Here is a 13,587-nt window from a genome sequence, read left to right as displayed (position 1 = left end):
CCCTTCTTTAGCTGATGTTCAGCATGGTGATTGTGACCGGGCTCCGTACCTGTGCGGCTGGACTAATCAGCAGGGCGCAGGCATAGAGGGACTGGGATCACCAGGCACAATAAATTATTTGTTCTCCCTATCTGCTCTGCAAGCGTGACATCATGATATCGCGCGTGCTGAAGAACAGTGTGTGAGAAGCCTGCCACTGCCTTAAGGAGGAGCAAGGAGAAGGTCCAGGTAAGTGGTGGTGGTGGGAGGGGTAACACAAACACAGGCTGCTGCTGCAGAGATATAGGAGGAGAGATCCAGACGGTATGCAGTCCGACAGCCGGCTTCCCGACTGCTTAATCCCAGTGAGGGTTAAATGACAGGCGTCTAAATCTAGACGCCTGTCATTTTACCGACGCCGGAAGACTGGTGCCCACCATCCCAATCGAAGTGATGCTGGGCGCCGAGCACGGACAGCCGCTGGGGGAGGGTTAGGTTTAGGGCTCCCTGGGGGGACTTAGGGTTAGGCACCCCCCCGGGAGGTTTGGGTTAGGCTAGGGGGAGGGAGGGTTAGGGTTAGGCACCCCCCCAGGGGACTTAGGTTTAGGCGGCGGGGAAGGGGGGGTTAGGTTTAGGCACTTAGAGGGGGGATTAGGGTTAGGCACTGGGGGGGAAGGTTAGGGTTAGGCACCCCTAAGGGAGGGTTAGGGTTAGGGGGTAGAATTAGGTTAGTGAATACTTACCTAGGGACGATCAGGACTTTCATCCTTGTTGGGCAGCCGCTGTCGGGATTTGAACCGAATCATACCGATTCCACACAGACTGCTGCAGTTAAACAGGGAGGGAGGGGGGAAACAGGCCACGACTGCATTGCGATTGCAATCATTAGCATATCTTCGCAGTGAGACTGTGCGTAATCGCTATTGCAATCGCAATAGCGATCCTTACTGAATCAGGCCCAGAGTTTATAGTTATGGAGATACATTACTGCCTTATGCCGGGTGACAAAAACTCTAGTTTTGGCCCTGTATATATGTATAACCGCATTTTATCTGCAATTATTATAATTAATTATTGCTGATATTGCAGCAATAAGAATTTATGTATCAGAGGAATTCATCATTATTTTCATGCAGAGACATTTACGATGGTAGGAGTCTGTCTCTGCAAAGTATATAAAGTGAAGTAATTTGCTTCAGCTACTTGACATGAGAGGCCAGAGGGACGCATGATCAGAAAGGATCCCTCTCTGAAACAAATGTGAAAAATGTAGCCCATAGACCAGTGATATTCAAACTCGATCCTCAGGACCCCACACACTTCACATTTTCCAGGTCACCCAGCAGGTGCACAGGTGCATTCATTACTCACTGACACATTTTAAAAGATCCACAGGTGCAGATAATTATTTCACTTGTATTTCTGTTAGGAGACCTGGAAAACATGCACTGTTTGTGGTCCTGAGGACAGAATTTCCGAACCTGTGCCGTAGAATACTCAGCTTTTCGGAGCTTGGTAAAGCCGCAGCATGCCACGTTTGGAGGGCAGAGCGGGGCGTGTCTGGTGACCGTTCCCGGAAATGAGGTCCCCTTTTTCGGGAGGGACAAGGTCAGGGTCTGAGTCGGCGGGCGTAGATTCCTGGCCTCTTATGTGGTCAGCACCTGAGGAGACACCCGGGGAGGCTGTGGGAAGCTTCAGCTCACACAGCCTGACCAAAGGTCCAGGGCCGTAGCTAGGGTAGTGCTGCCGATGCCATCGCACAGGGCACCACAGGTCAGGGGGCGCTGTTTGGGCCCGTCAAATTTCTGTTTATTATCATTCTTGCTTGTAGCTTTTTCTTATTTCATCCCCAGCATCTCCTGGCCTCCCCTATCTCTTCCCTGGCCCTTCCCCATGAAGCCCTGGCCCTCTTTTGGGTGCATTATGTCCCTTTGAAAAATGAGGGGGGCGCCAATGCTCTTTCTGGCACAGGACACCAAAAAGTCTAGTTATGGCTCTGCAAAGGTCATATGGTTGCAGTGGTGATCTCAGCCTGCGACGTTGATTGTGTCTGACATCTCCTTCTGTATTTGCATCTGAGATGGACAGATTTGCACAGCGGCTTGTGTGCGGCTCTGCAAATCCTTCCATCTCTGAATCAGGCCCTGTGTGTGTTGTCACTCGCTAACCAAGCTAATACATTTCTGTCTGATCTTTCACAAATAAAAGATCACTGTGTACTCACATTCTGTCACATACATATACCGGCCACTATATTCAGATGGTTCAAGCCAAAGGCTTCACTACCTCCATAGGCAAACGCAGGGGGGTTTCTGTCTACCTGGAAAACCCCCTCCTGAGCACACACATGAACACAGTAGAAATAGTAGTATACTGTAATAGAATTTTGCTAGTGCTGCATGTTCTTCTCAGTATCACAAATGAAATAATTAGCACCACCTGTGGATCTTTTAACATGTATCAGACAGTAATAAATAACCTGTGCACCAACTAGGAGATCTGAAAAACATGCACTGTCAGGGATGCACTGCTAAAGAGCCCAATATGTACATATATGTCCAGGGCAGTGCTAGATTCTTCTGCTGCTCCTCCAGGCTCCTGGAATTACTTGGAGTGGTGCCCACATCTAAAATAAATACATCCAGCTCAGGCAGGATGGCCCTACTGCCGCATCTAATGGCTTACTGTGATCACTGGTCCTGCATATGCTGGAATTATGACACACAATACACTTTGTATGATGCATATTAAAAATGGTTGAGTACTAATTCTGCCCTCTTCATGGACTGGCCACACTCACTCTAAAATCAAACATTTGGAAACCCCCCTCTAGAAATCCGGCGTCTGCCACTGACCTCCGCATGTTTAGAATTAATTGTAAAAATGATATAGTAATACTTTAGTGTTTTCAATCCCCACCACTGTGGAATAAGGTCCTCCTAAGTTAGTATTCCTTGCTCACTTGTGCCTTTGGTATTTTTATTTGCTTTAATTTTTCATATTTGGCAACACATGACTATGTTGGTGTACTGTGAATCTGCAGCTGAGTGATCGGATTGTCCAGTGTATGGCCAACTCACAGAATAACTGTATACATTTCCGGTTATATAAAATCTGACACCAGCAACCACCTAGCGACAATTCAAGTCTTGTAAACTATATTTAGTGAGTAGAGGAGTCTAAATTATATCGAATTGACATTAAATAATGACCAAAATCAGAACTTTATTTTTAGGTTTTTTGTGATTACAAGTTAATAATAAGATGAATATTACCAATTGATAACATGTCGTAATGTAATGATATTGTTTTACTCATGCTGTTAACATAAAGTGCATTTTCCCATGTTAATATATTGTATTACATTGACCTTCGGTGGACATTCTTATAAATATATTTAAATACTAGCATGTGCCTACAGCTTCGCTCGAGTGGATGTCTGTTATTGCTCAGCGGAACTAATTTTACAAAAACAACAGTAGCAACTAATATTGTGATGTATATTTTATACTGTAGACATTGATGACAAAATGTCTTTGTAAACAATAATTGCAGTTTTTCCTTCAGGGATTAACACAGAAAGATGCTTGGGGCTACTAACTCATGAGCAAGCCACTTAACCTACAGTAACACCGAAAGGTTGCAAATAACATGAGCACTGACTCTATATAGTATTTGTCTTGGTGTGCCATCTACTGCATTGACATGTATACTGCAACTTCATGAGTCAAGATAAGCTGCCTGATTAGTGCTTAATATATAGTTGGATTTTCCTGCAATATAGATCTTGAGATATATATATATATATATATATATATATATACATATGTGCATAAATACATAACTGTTTGCGTTCGGGTGTGCAATATATTGTGTATATATATATATATATATATGTATGTATATATACATATACATATAGCCATTTTGGACTTGAGGTGCCTGTGCAAATTCCGAAAAAAAAAATCTTTTGTCTCCATAATTCATAAACAGTCCCTAGAAGTGTATTTGTCCCCCCAACAAAATTATGTTTATATACATCTGTTCATTTCTGGCTCGAGGAACCTGCACATTGCACACGCCGAGTGTCAAACGTCTGTTTTTTCCTTCATTGCTCCTCTCCCTTATGTCACATCGAGATAATACTTACCTCACTGTCTAATCCCCGCAAGGGTTAAATGACAGGCGTCGATATCCCTACGCCTGTCATTTTCCCTATGCCGGGAGCCCGACACCCAGCTTACCAATCGAAGGTAAACCGGGCGCGGACAGCCGCAGGGGGGGATGGTTAGGTTTAGGGTTCCCAGGGGGGTCTTAAGGTTAGGCACCCTCCCGGTAGGTTAAGTTTAGGCTAGGGGAAGGGAGGGTTAGGGTTAGGCACCCCCGGTGGGAGGTTAGGGTTAGGTCCCCCCCGGAGTCTTAGGTTTAGGCAGCGGGGAAGGGGGGGTTAGGTTTAGGCACTTAGAGGGGGGGTTTGGGTTAGGCATTTGGGGGGAGGTAAGGGTTAGACACCCTAAGAAAAGGTTAGGGTTAGGGGGTAGAATAGGTTAGTCAATACTTACCTTTCGATGATAGGGATTTTCACTGCTGCCGGGATGCCGCTGTCGGGATTTGAACTGCCGGCCATGCGGCCGGCGTTAAATCATACTGAATCCGTTTATTTCTAGGTGACTAAACTTTACAATATTGAAAATGCAATCCAAATTTATCCCATAGTTTTTGCGTGATACCGGAATGAACAGACAAGCAAAAATTCAAAAATGTTTTTTTTCGTCTCCATAGTTCATACTATACATATCGCCATTCAACTCTCTCCCTCTGGGAGGGAGAAGCCATGCTTCTATTGCTGGGGGGCGTGGCGTGGCATGAAAAAGGCGTGACAGGGAGATGATGCAACATTAGGGGTGGAGTGGGGGCGTGACCGCACAATTGCATCATTGTGGCCCCGTCCCCTCTTCACAATTATCGGCATTGTGAAGCAGGGAACCGGGCAACAATGATCGATTCAGTGCAAATCGCTTCATCGCCCCCCCGGGGCAATGTGGGGGGTGGAGGCTGGCCGGGACATTTGCCCACTTTTCCGAGCTGCCGGGAGCACCACCCGATTTTCAGGAGCCTCCCGTCTGTTCCGGAAGAGTAGGCATGTATGGTTCAAAGTTAAACACAGTTCCAAGGAGTACATTTCTCCAAGAAATTACTATGTATAGACACAACCATTACAACTTTATTAGAAGCTAAATAAAGACTAGAACTAGATGCTCCTTACTCACAGAAACATTATTAAACAAGTATAAAGTTTGCGCTTAGGTCTTGGTTATTTATATAGCGGACATATATTCTGCAGCCCTTTAAAGAGAATATTTGGCCAGTTACTTCAGTCCCTGCCCTAATGGAGCTTACAATCCATATTCCTTACCACATGTACCCACACATACAGTATACTCTAGGGTGAATTTCATTTTTAGTCAGAATCCAATTAACCTACCAGTATGCTTTTGGATTGTGGGAGGAAACCCAGAGGAAACCCACGCAAACATGGGGAAATCATACATACGCCACAGATTTTGGGCCTTGGTGGGTATTGAATCCAAAACCTCAGTCCTGTGAGGGCGTAGTAATAACCACTACGCCATCTGTGCTGCCCTAGGCTTAAAGTTTCTTATTGTGATACCCTGCAAAAATGATTGAATATAAGACAATTGTGCTTACCTGTCATCCTTAGGTACAGTTATGTAGTGGTGGACAGGGTTGCACTGTTTGTCCCCATAGCTACTTATTGGCAGCAACCAGCACTGCTTTTTCCAGTCACGTTGACCAGAAGAGCAGGAAATAAGATGAGGAGAAGGTTTGGTGCAAGTTGCTAGTGGTTTGTAGGAGCCGATGGGAGAAAAAGGAGAGGAATCATATGGGAAGGGGTGACAGTGATGTATTAATGTGAAATAATTGTAGTATACTTTCAGAGTTTTCCAAAGTACTGTATACATTTATTTTGGTATACAGGTGTGCAGAATTATCAAATTACGAAACTTGTGAAATAGAACGCTTTCTGCAAACAACCTCAGAAACATGTACATTTATCAATTTCAAAAGAAAGCATTATCTAAACTTTGAATTGGTTCACATAGTCTAAGGGAGTATTCTAGTGACATTTGGAACATATTTAATTGGATGATGATGTTAGTGGTAGCATGACCTTAAACATACAGTATATGCCAGATTCAGAGACGACGCAAATCCTGTCACGACTGCCTCTTTGTACGCTGTGATTGTGCGTAAATATGCAAATGTCACAGACATCGAGATCTGCATTGAGACGCCCACAGCAGGCTTCAAAAATCCAAGCGCTTGCGTACAAAAGATCAGCATTGGACGCAGATCAGTCGATTATCAAAGTTTTGAGTAACTGAGAATGGCCATCGGAAACTAAGATGCCGTAGCCTTCACAACTGCATACGAGAAAACCATCCCGTCATAAATGCCTGTTCTTCTAAACTGAAACTTGTGGGTGATAAGTCTCCATTTTAAAAGTTAATCTCCTCAATGAATAACAGTGTCCACCATTTTATAATGTCTAGACATGTTACAGAATGTCTCCCTACAAGGCCTGACAACATCATGTTGATTATAAAATTGGGAAGGTCATAACACAAACACATTTTTAGTACACATACAGGTTAGATACAAAGAGACGGTTACAGACACAAAGAAGGGGAGCCGAGACACAGGGGAGGTGGATGGAGGAGGAATGCAGTCAGGAAAAGACCAGGAAGGAGAGGGGATCCTACTTACATTGAGATCTGCTGGGACTCTTTGTGTAAGAAGTGAAGGATTAGATGGAGGAGAATGGAGGGGAATTGCAGGAGAGGGCATTTGTGGCAAAGAGAATACATTGTGGCAAATGCAATATTTGTAAGTAGGCATTGTGATATACTGGGGTCATTTTAGCTCAGTAGAGGGGTCAGTGGTGCAGTGTCTAGGTCTAGGTGCATAAAAAAGATCCACACGCAACTTCCATGGTAAAAATTAAATAAATTAAGCTTTACTGTCAGCTTACAGCATAAACTGGAAACAAATCCAACCTAGCCTTCACTCAGGACACTAGCTCATTACTTGACCCCTATCTATAATGGGCAGCTAGTCTGCATACAAACAGTCTCTCAAAAGTCTCAGTCCTGTCTCTCACAGGTCTGGCCACAAGCCTTCGGGCCTGGCTTGGCTGCCAAAACCTCATACACACAGTGTTAGAGTTTTTGTGGTTCTCCCTGCCCCGCAGGTCTGGACACTGGCTTTCTAGCCCACACTGGCCTCCAGGCACACTGGACTCTTGACTGTACAGTCCCACCTGCACTGTGGTCCTGATTCAGCAAGGATCGCTGATGTGATAGCAGTAGGAAATGCGTATGCAGGTCTGCTGAGAAAGTATGCTAATATGTGCAATCGCAAAGCACTTGCACGCACAACATGCAGACGCCCACTTCCCCTCTCACATATCCGTAATACCTTGCAATACAGCTTAAACATTGAAAACATCAAAGTACATTTAGTACAAAGTACTCGTACATTTAAGGCAGGTATAACCCTACCACTAAATTGCTAATGAACACGAGACCTCAGACTGCGGAAGCCATCGGAGTGACTAATTTATGCATGCCCCTGCAACAGCGTTGAGGGTACGCCTGCATTTGCCCGAACACCCCCCGTCACCACCCCCAAATGGTACTTCCTGTCAATCACTCTGTGATGGGTCTGCGAACTCACTGCGTTCGCAGTCCTGATCGCAGTATGGCATTTGCGTACTGAGATGCATATGCATGCGCAGTACGCAACAATCTCCCATCTGTGTACGCTTTAGCAGTTGCGATCCTTGGTGAATGAGGCCCTGTCTCCACTCACCTGCCATTAGGTGTGGACACACATTGTTTTGTTCCCTCTATAGGCGGATCCCTCCTGCTACATACAGAATCCATGGCTCACTATCGCCACCTAGCTTGATATTCCCACAGCATATCTTGACAGATATTTTTACCCATTTGCAGTTAAGAGCAAGTTGGATGTATAAACTTTATCCTACCTAGAAATACATTTGAATACAGCTCAGTCTGCACTCTGTGCTGTTAGAGGTCCAAGCTACTTCTACTACGTGATTCTAATAAGGTAGTGTCCTGCTTGTTTCCACTCCCACCATGGCATTATCCCTGTCAGATAAAGTCCTGCCCTTACACAATGAAACAAGTGGACAAGTCACTGCTTCTCACAAGACCAGCACATAAATCTCCTGAAATAATATGTGAGTAGGAATAATAACAAAAGGTGCTAAACCCACTTTAAAAAACCTTATTCGTGAAAGTTATTTCTTATTGCAAATAGTCCTATAATGTATTAAACTTTCTTATATATTATGGTAATTTCCTGCTTCTGAATAAGTACAATTCAACAATGTAAAACTATCAGGGAAAGTAAAATATACCTAAAATAAAAAAGCATCAACTGAAGGGACATTAGAATTTGCCAGTTATAGGGGCCTATTCATCAACACTAAAATAACGTTTTTAAGGACATTTTCCTTAAATAACGTTATTTTAGTATTCATGAACAGACTTAGCACAGGAGATATCACAGATATCTCCATGCTAAGTTCCCCTGCGTTAATTTCCACACTCCCCATACATTAGTATGGGGATGTGGAAATTGTGGTATTCATCAAATTCCAAAAATTAAGAATTTTCGGAATTTGATGCAGTTACTATTTGCCACTGTGGGGTGGCGAATAGCAGAATCGACTTACCTGTATCCGCGTGTGCAGGTCCTCCGACGAGTCCCTCCGGCGCTCTGCTCCGTCCTCAGGCTCCGGAGACTGGTCGGACATGTGTGCTCCCCAGCAGAGCACAAGAAAGTTTAGAAAAAGAAAATTTTTTTTTTTTTTTTTCTAATCTGTCATGTGGTCTGCTGGGAAACCACATGACAGACCTGCAGAAAGGAGCCGGAGGCTGCTGCGCGGACAGGTAAGTCGGGGGGGGGGGGAGGTGAGCGGAGGGGGTCGGGGGGGTACACAAACTTACCGCATCTGTAGGCAGTGCTGCACATGCGCTGGTTTTACAGGTGTAACAAAGCATGCGCAGCACTGTTTCCAGATGCGATAAGGTAGTGTAGGCAGGGAAAAGTATCTATTTCCCGAAAAGCTGTCATCGCAAAAATGACAGCTTTTCGGAATAGATACTTATGGAGAGGTGGAATGATGAATTCCACCTATAATTAGGTATAACTCCATGCGAGCTCTAAACCTAATTATCTCCATCAAATTTTTAGGTTTAATGAATAAGCCCCATAGTTATTTTGTACAGACATCTGTTATCATCAATATATACTTTATGTATTGTATGTCATATACTGTAATATGTAATATACAGTCAGGTCCATAAATATTGGGACATTGACAGAATTTTCATATTTTGTCCTCTATTCACCACCACAATGGCTTTGAAATGAAACAAACAAGATGTGATTTAACTGCAGACTTTCAGATTTAATTTGAGGGTAATTACATCCAAATCAGGTGAACGGTGTAGGAATTACAACGGTTTCTATATGTGCTTCCCACTTTTTAAGGGGCCAAAAGTAATGGGACAAATTAAACAATCCTAAATCTAACTTTCACTTTTTAATACTTTGTTGCAAATCCTTTGCAGGCAATTACAGCCTGAAGTCTGGAACACATAGACATCACCAGACGCTGGGTTTCATCCCTGGTGATGCTCTGCCAGGCCTCTACTGCAAATGTCTGCAGTTCCTGCTTGTTCTTTGGGCATTTTCCCTTCAGTTTTGTCTTCATCAAGTGAAATGCATGCTCAATCGGATTCAGGTCAGGGGATTGACTTGGCCATTGCATAACATTCCACTTTTTAGCCTTAAAAAACTCTTTGGTTGCTTTTGCAGTATGCTTCGGGTCATTGTCCATCTGCACTGTGAAGCGCCGTCCAATGAGTTCTGAAGCATTTGACTGAATATGAGCATATAATATTGCCCGAAACACTTCAGAATTCATTCTGGTGCTTTTGTCAGCAGTCACATCATCAATAAATACAAGGGAACCAGTTCCATTGGCAGCCATACATGCCCACGCCACAACACTACCACCACCATGCTTCACTGATGAGGTGGTATGTTTTGGATCATGAGCAGTTCCTTTCCTTCTCTTCTCTTCCCATCACTCTGGTACAAGTTGATCTTTGTCTCATCTGTCCATAGGATGTTGTTCCAGAACTGTAATGGCTTTTTTAGATGTTGTTTGGCAAACTCTAATCTGGTCTTCCTGTTTTTGTGGCTCACCAACGGTTTACATCTTGTGGTGAACCCTCTATATTCACTCTTGTGAAGTCTTCTCTTGATTGTTGACTTTGACACATATACATCTACCTCCTGGAGAGTGTTCTTGATTTGGCCAACTGTTGTGAAGGGGTTTTTCTTCACCAGGGATATAATTCTTCTGTCATCCACCACAGTTATTTTCCGTGGTCTTCCGGGTCTTTTGGTGTTGCTGAGCTCTCCAGTGAGTTCTTTCTTTTTAAGAATGTTCCAAACAGTTGAATTGGCCACACCTAATGTTTTTGCTATCTCTCTGATGGGTTTGTTTTGATTTTTCAGCCTAATGATGACTTGCTTCACTGATAGTGACAGCTCTTTGGATCTCATATTGAGAGTTGACAGTAACTGATTCCAAATGCAAATGTCACACCTAGAATCAACTCCAGACCTTTTACCTGCTTAATTGATAATGAAATAACGAGGGAGTAGCCCACACCTGTCCATGAAATAGCTTTTGAGTTGATAGTCCCATTAGTTTTGGCCCCTTAAAAAGTGGGAGGCACATATTGAAACTGTTGTAATTCCTACACCGTTCACCCGATTTGGATGTAATTACCCTCAAATTAAATCTGAAAGTTTGCAGTTAAAGCACATCTTGTTTGTTTCATTTCAAAACCATTGTGGTGGTGAATAGAGGCCAAAATCTGAAAATTCAGTCAATGTCCCAATATTTATGGACCTGACTGTATGTGTGTGTAAATGTTTACGCTCCTTTTTCCTTAGGTGATAATTGCTACAGGGATTTCATATGGAGTAAATTTGGAAGAGACATATAATGCTGCCATTGTGAAGAATGTTCCAAGTGGGTATGTGTAATTTTAAGGTCTAACTATTCATTTCACCTAAAAAATGTTTTACATGGACATGTTCCCATTTGTACTCACAGTACTGATATATGTATCATACAATGCTTCAGCCTCCTGGCTTCTTCCAGAATCAGGCTCTTCCTCACCCTGGATGCTACTAAAACTCTCATTCAAACCCTCATTATATTCCCATCTTGATAGCAGTAATCTGCCCCTATCTGGCCTTCCTAACTCCCACCATGGCCCTCTTCATTCTATCCTCAGCTCTGCTGCCCAACTCATTTTCCTTTATCATCAGGGGCAGAACTATGGGAGACAATGGAGGCGCCTGCCGCCGGGCTCCAGCTCTGAAGGGGCACCTCTCCATTGTCCACAACATATTTACCACACTTAGGGATGTAACTATGTACCCGGAGTGTACTGTCACGGCCTCATAATACATGGCACCCCTTCCCGGAACCTGAGAAGCCACCATACACTAGTGGAGAGCTCCATGTCAGACCATCAGCTGCTTCCTTCGTCTATCTATAGCCTGTCTGCATGCCGAATTGTTACATTACAGTGTCAGTGGCTGTGACCGGGGGGGGCACCAAATTATAACTTACCTCCGGGCATCTGGGATGAATTTACGCCACTGTTTCTCATTGCTCTACCTCTGCAGTCACTCCCCTGGCACTTTATACCACTCAGCATAAAATTCTAACTCTCTCTCCTACAAAGTCATTAATCACACTACTTCTCTCTACAATTCATTTCTTCACTGCTAATGACTGCCTCCTCACCTCCTTCCCACTCTCACATTCAGGGCTTTTCCTGGGCTGCTCCTAACCTATGAAATACCCTTCCTTGTTCCATTAGACCAGGGATGGGGAGCCTCAGGCCCAGGGTCATACAAGGCCAGCGGAATCATTTGGTCTGGCCCTCAGAGCTTTTTTCTGCTAGCCTCATCTGGCTAGCAGGGTGCCTAGAATGGCACCCTGCAGCCAGAATCTATGCAGCAGTGCCACCAGGAACATCCTTAGGATGCTTCAGATGGTCACACTGCTGCCCTTACAGCTCCCTGGAGCATCCTCAAGATGCTTCGGGCATTGCTGTAGTCACCGGTAATTGTGGCCCCGCCCCCATGTGACGTGACTTGGAGGGGCATGGCCTGCACCAGGCCCATGTATAATGCTATATATATCAAAATGGCCCTCGGCAGAAAAAAGGTTCCCCACCCCTGCATTAGACATTCATACTGCCTTTAAACATGCCCTTAAAATTATTCTTGCTTAACAACTCTCTGTCTAAAGCTGGGCAAACACCTAGTCCCCCCACCTAGCAAATTATTGGTAAGTGCATACACACTTACCAATCGACTGCCCAATGTGTGTGGGCAGCAGAGTGATTTGAAAATGCCCACCCAATGGCTGCTGCAGTAGACATAATGCTGGGTCGGCCATACAGCCAGACAGATGGAACGCTATATCTACTAGATATATTTGCATCATCTGTGCTGCAGGGCCAATCAGATATGTCTGTGAACGACGTCGTTCACAGACATATCTGATGTATACACCTGCTGATGCACCATAGATGTATCATTCAGGTGTGTACCCAGCATAACTCACCTGTCTCTGCCCACTTCTCCCCATTGTGTCTACTCATAACCGCTATAGATTGTAAACAAACCTCTTTGTCCTCTCTACATAATTATGCTGAATGGTCACTTTAATTATATATCTATGTAAATTTTTGTACTGTTTGTTTTAGTCTGTACTTCTATTTCTTGTTGTCAGTTTTATACCATTGTATTGCACTATGGTACCCTTGTGGTGCCTTATTAAAAAATATACTAATAATAATAATTAAAAAAAAGGCATTATTCAAGGAAGCATGAAGCAGCAGACATTCCTGGCCAAACCAAAGAGAACATTGTGTGATCGGATGTGAGGATTTTACATGGTGCACTGCTAACATAAATTCATGTGCTGCCCTCTTTGACCAGGAACACCAGCTGCTTCATTGTCTCCCAGTGTATAGCATTCATTTATCAACAAGTTTTATCATTTCTTTTTGCGTATGATAAATAGTGCTCAAGCCAGCTCACAACTGTCATTTTTCAAACAGATGATAATTGGGAGCTGATTGGCTGGAGCATTGTTATCATACACATAACGTTTTATTTCTCATTGTGAATGATAAAACTTGTTGATAAATAAAGTCCTATATGCTGTGCCCAGCAGTGGAAGTCTAACCCCTTCAAGTATGAAAACTTTACTTCATCAACTAAAAAAACAAGGACATTTACATTACGCAAACATGTAATATAAAAGCTTTTAGTGGGTAAATCCATTTGTTTTTAGGGTAAATAATATTCTTCCCTTAAATGCTTAACTGATATGGTGTGTCTTCATGTGATATTTATTTTTCAATGTTATTGGCTTCTGGAAATATAATA

The 13,587-nt window shown here is 43.6% G+C and overlaps 1 protein-coding gene across 1 annotated transcript in view; it reads left to right on the top strand.

Moving 5' to 3' along the window:
• LOC148515269 (pendrin-like) overlaps window positions 1-13,587 on the top strand; it is a 95,232-nt gene that overhangs the window by 48,235 nt on the left and 33,410 nt on the right. The window contains exon 8 of the mRNA XM_088480260.1: window positions 11,065-11,147. Coding sequence (XP_088336386.1) covers window positions 11,065-11,147 — 83 coding nt within the window. The remainder of the gene's footprint in view (window positions 1-11,064; window positions 11,148-13,587) is intronic.

This window comes from Taudactylus pleione, unplaced genomic scaffold, assembly GCF_031769625.1.
Source record: "Taudactylus pleione unplaced genomic scaffold, aTauple2 ptg000251l, whole genome shotgun sequence".
Taxonomy (NCBI): domain Eukaryota; kingdom Metazoa; phylum Chordata; class Amphibia; order Anura; family Myobatrachidae; genus Taudactylus; species Taudactylus pleione.
The sequence above is the reverse complement of the archived record's forward strand: the minus strand, read 5'-3'. Positions and strand labels throughout refer to the sequence as shown.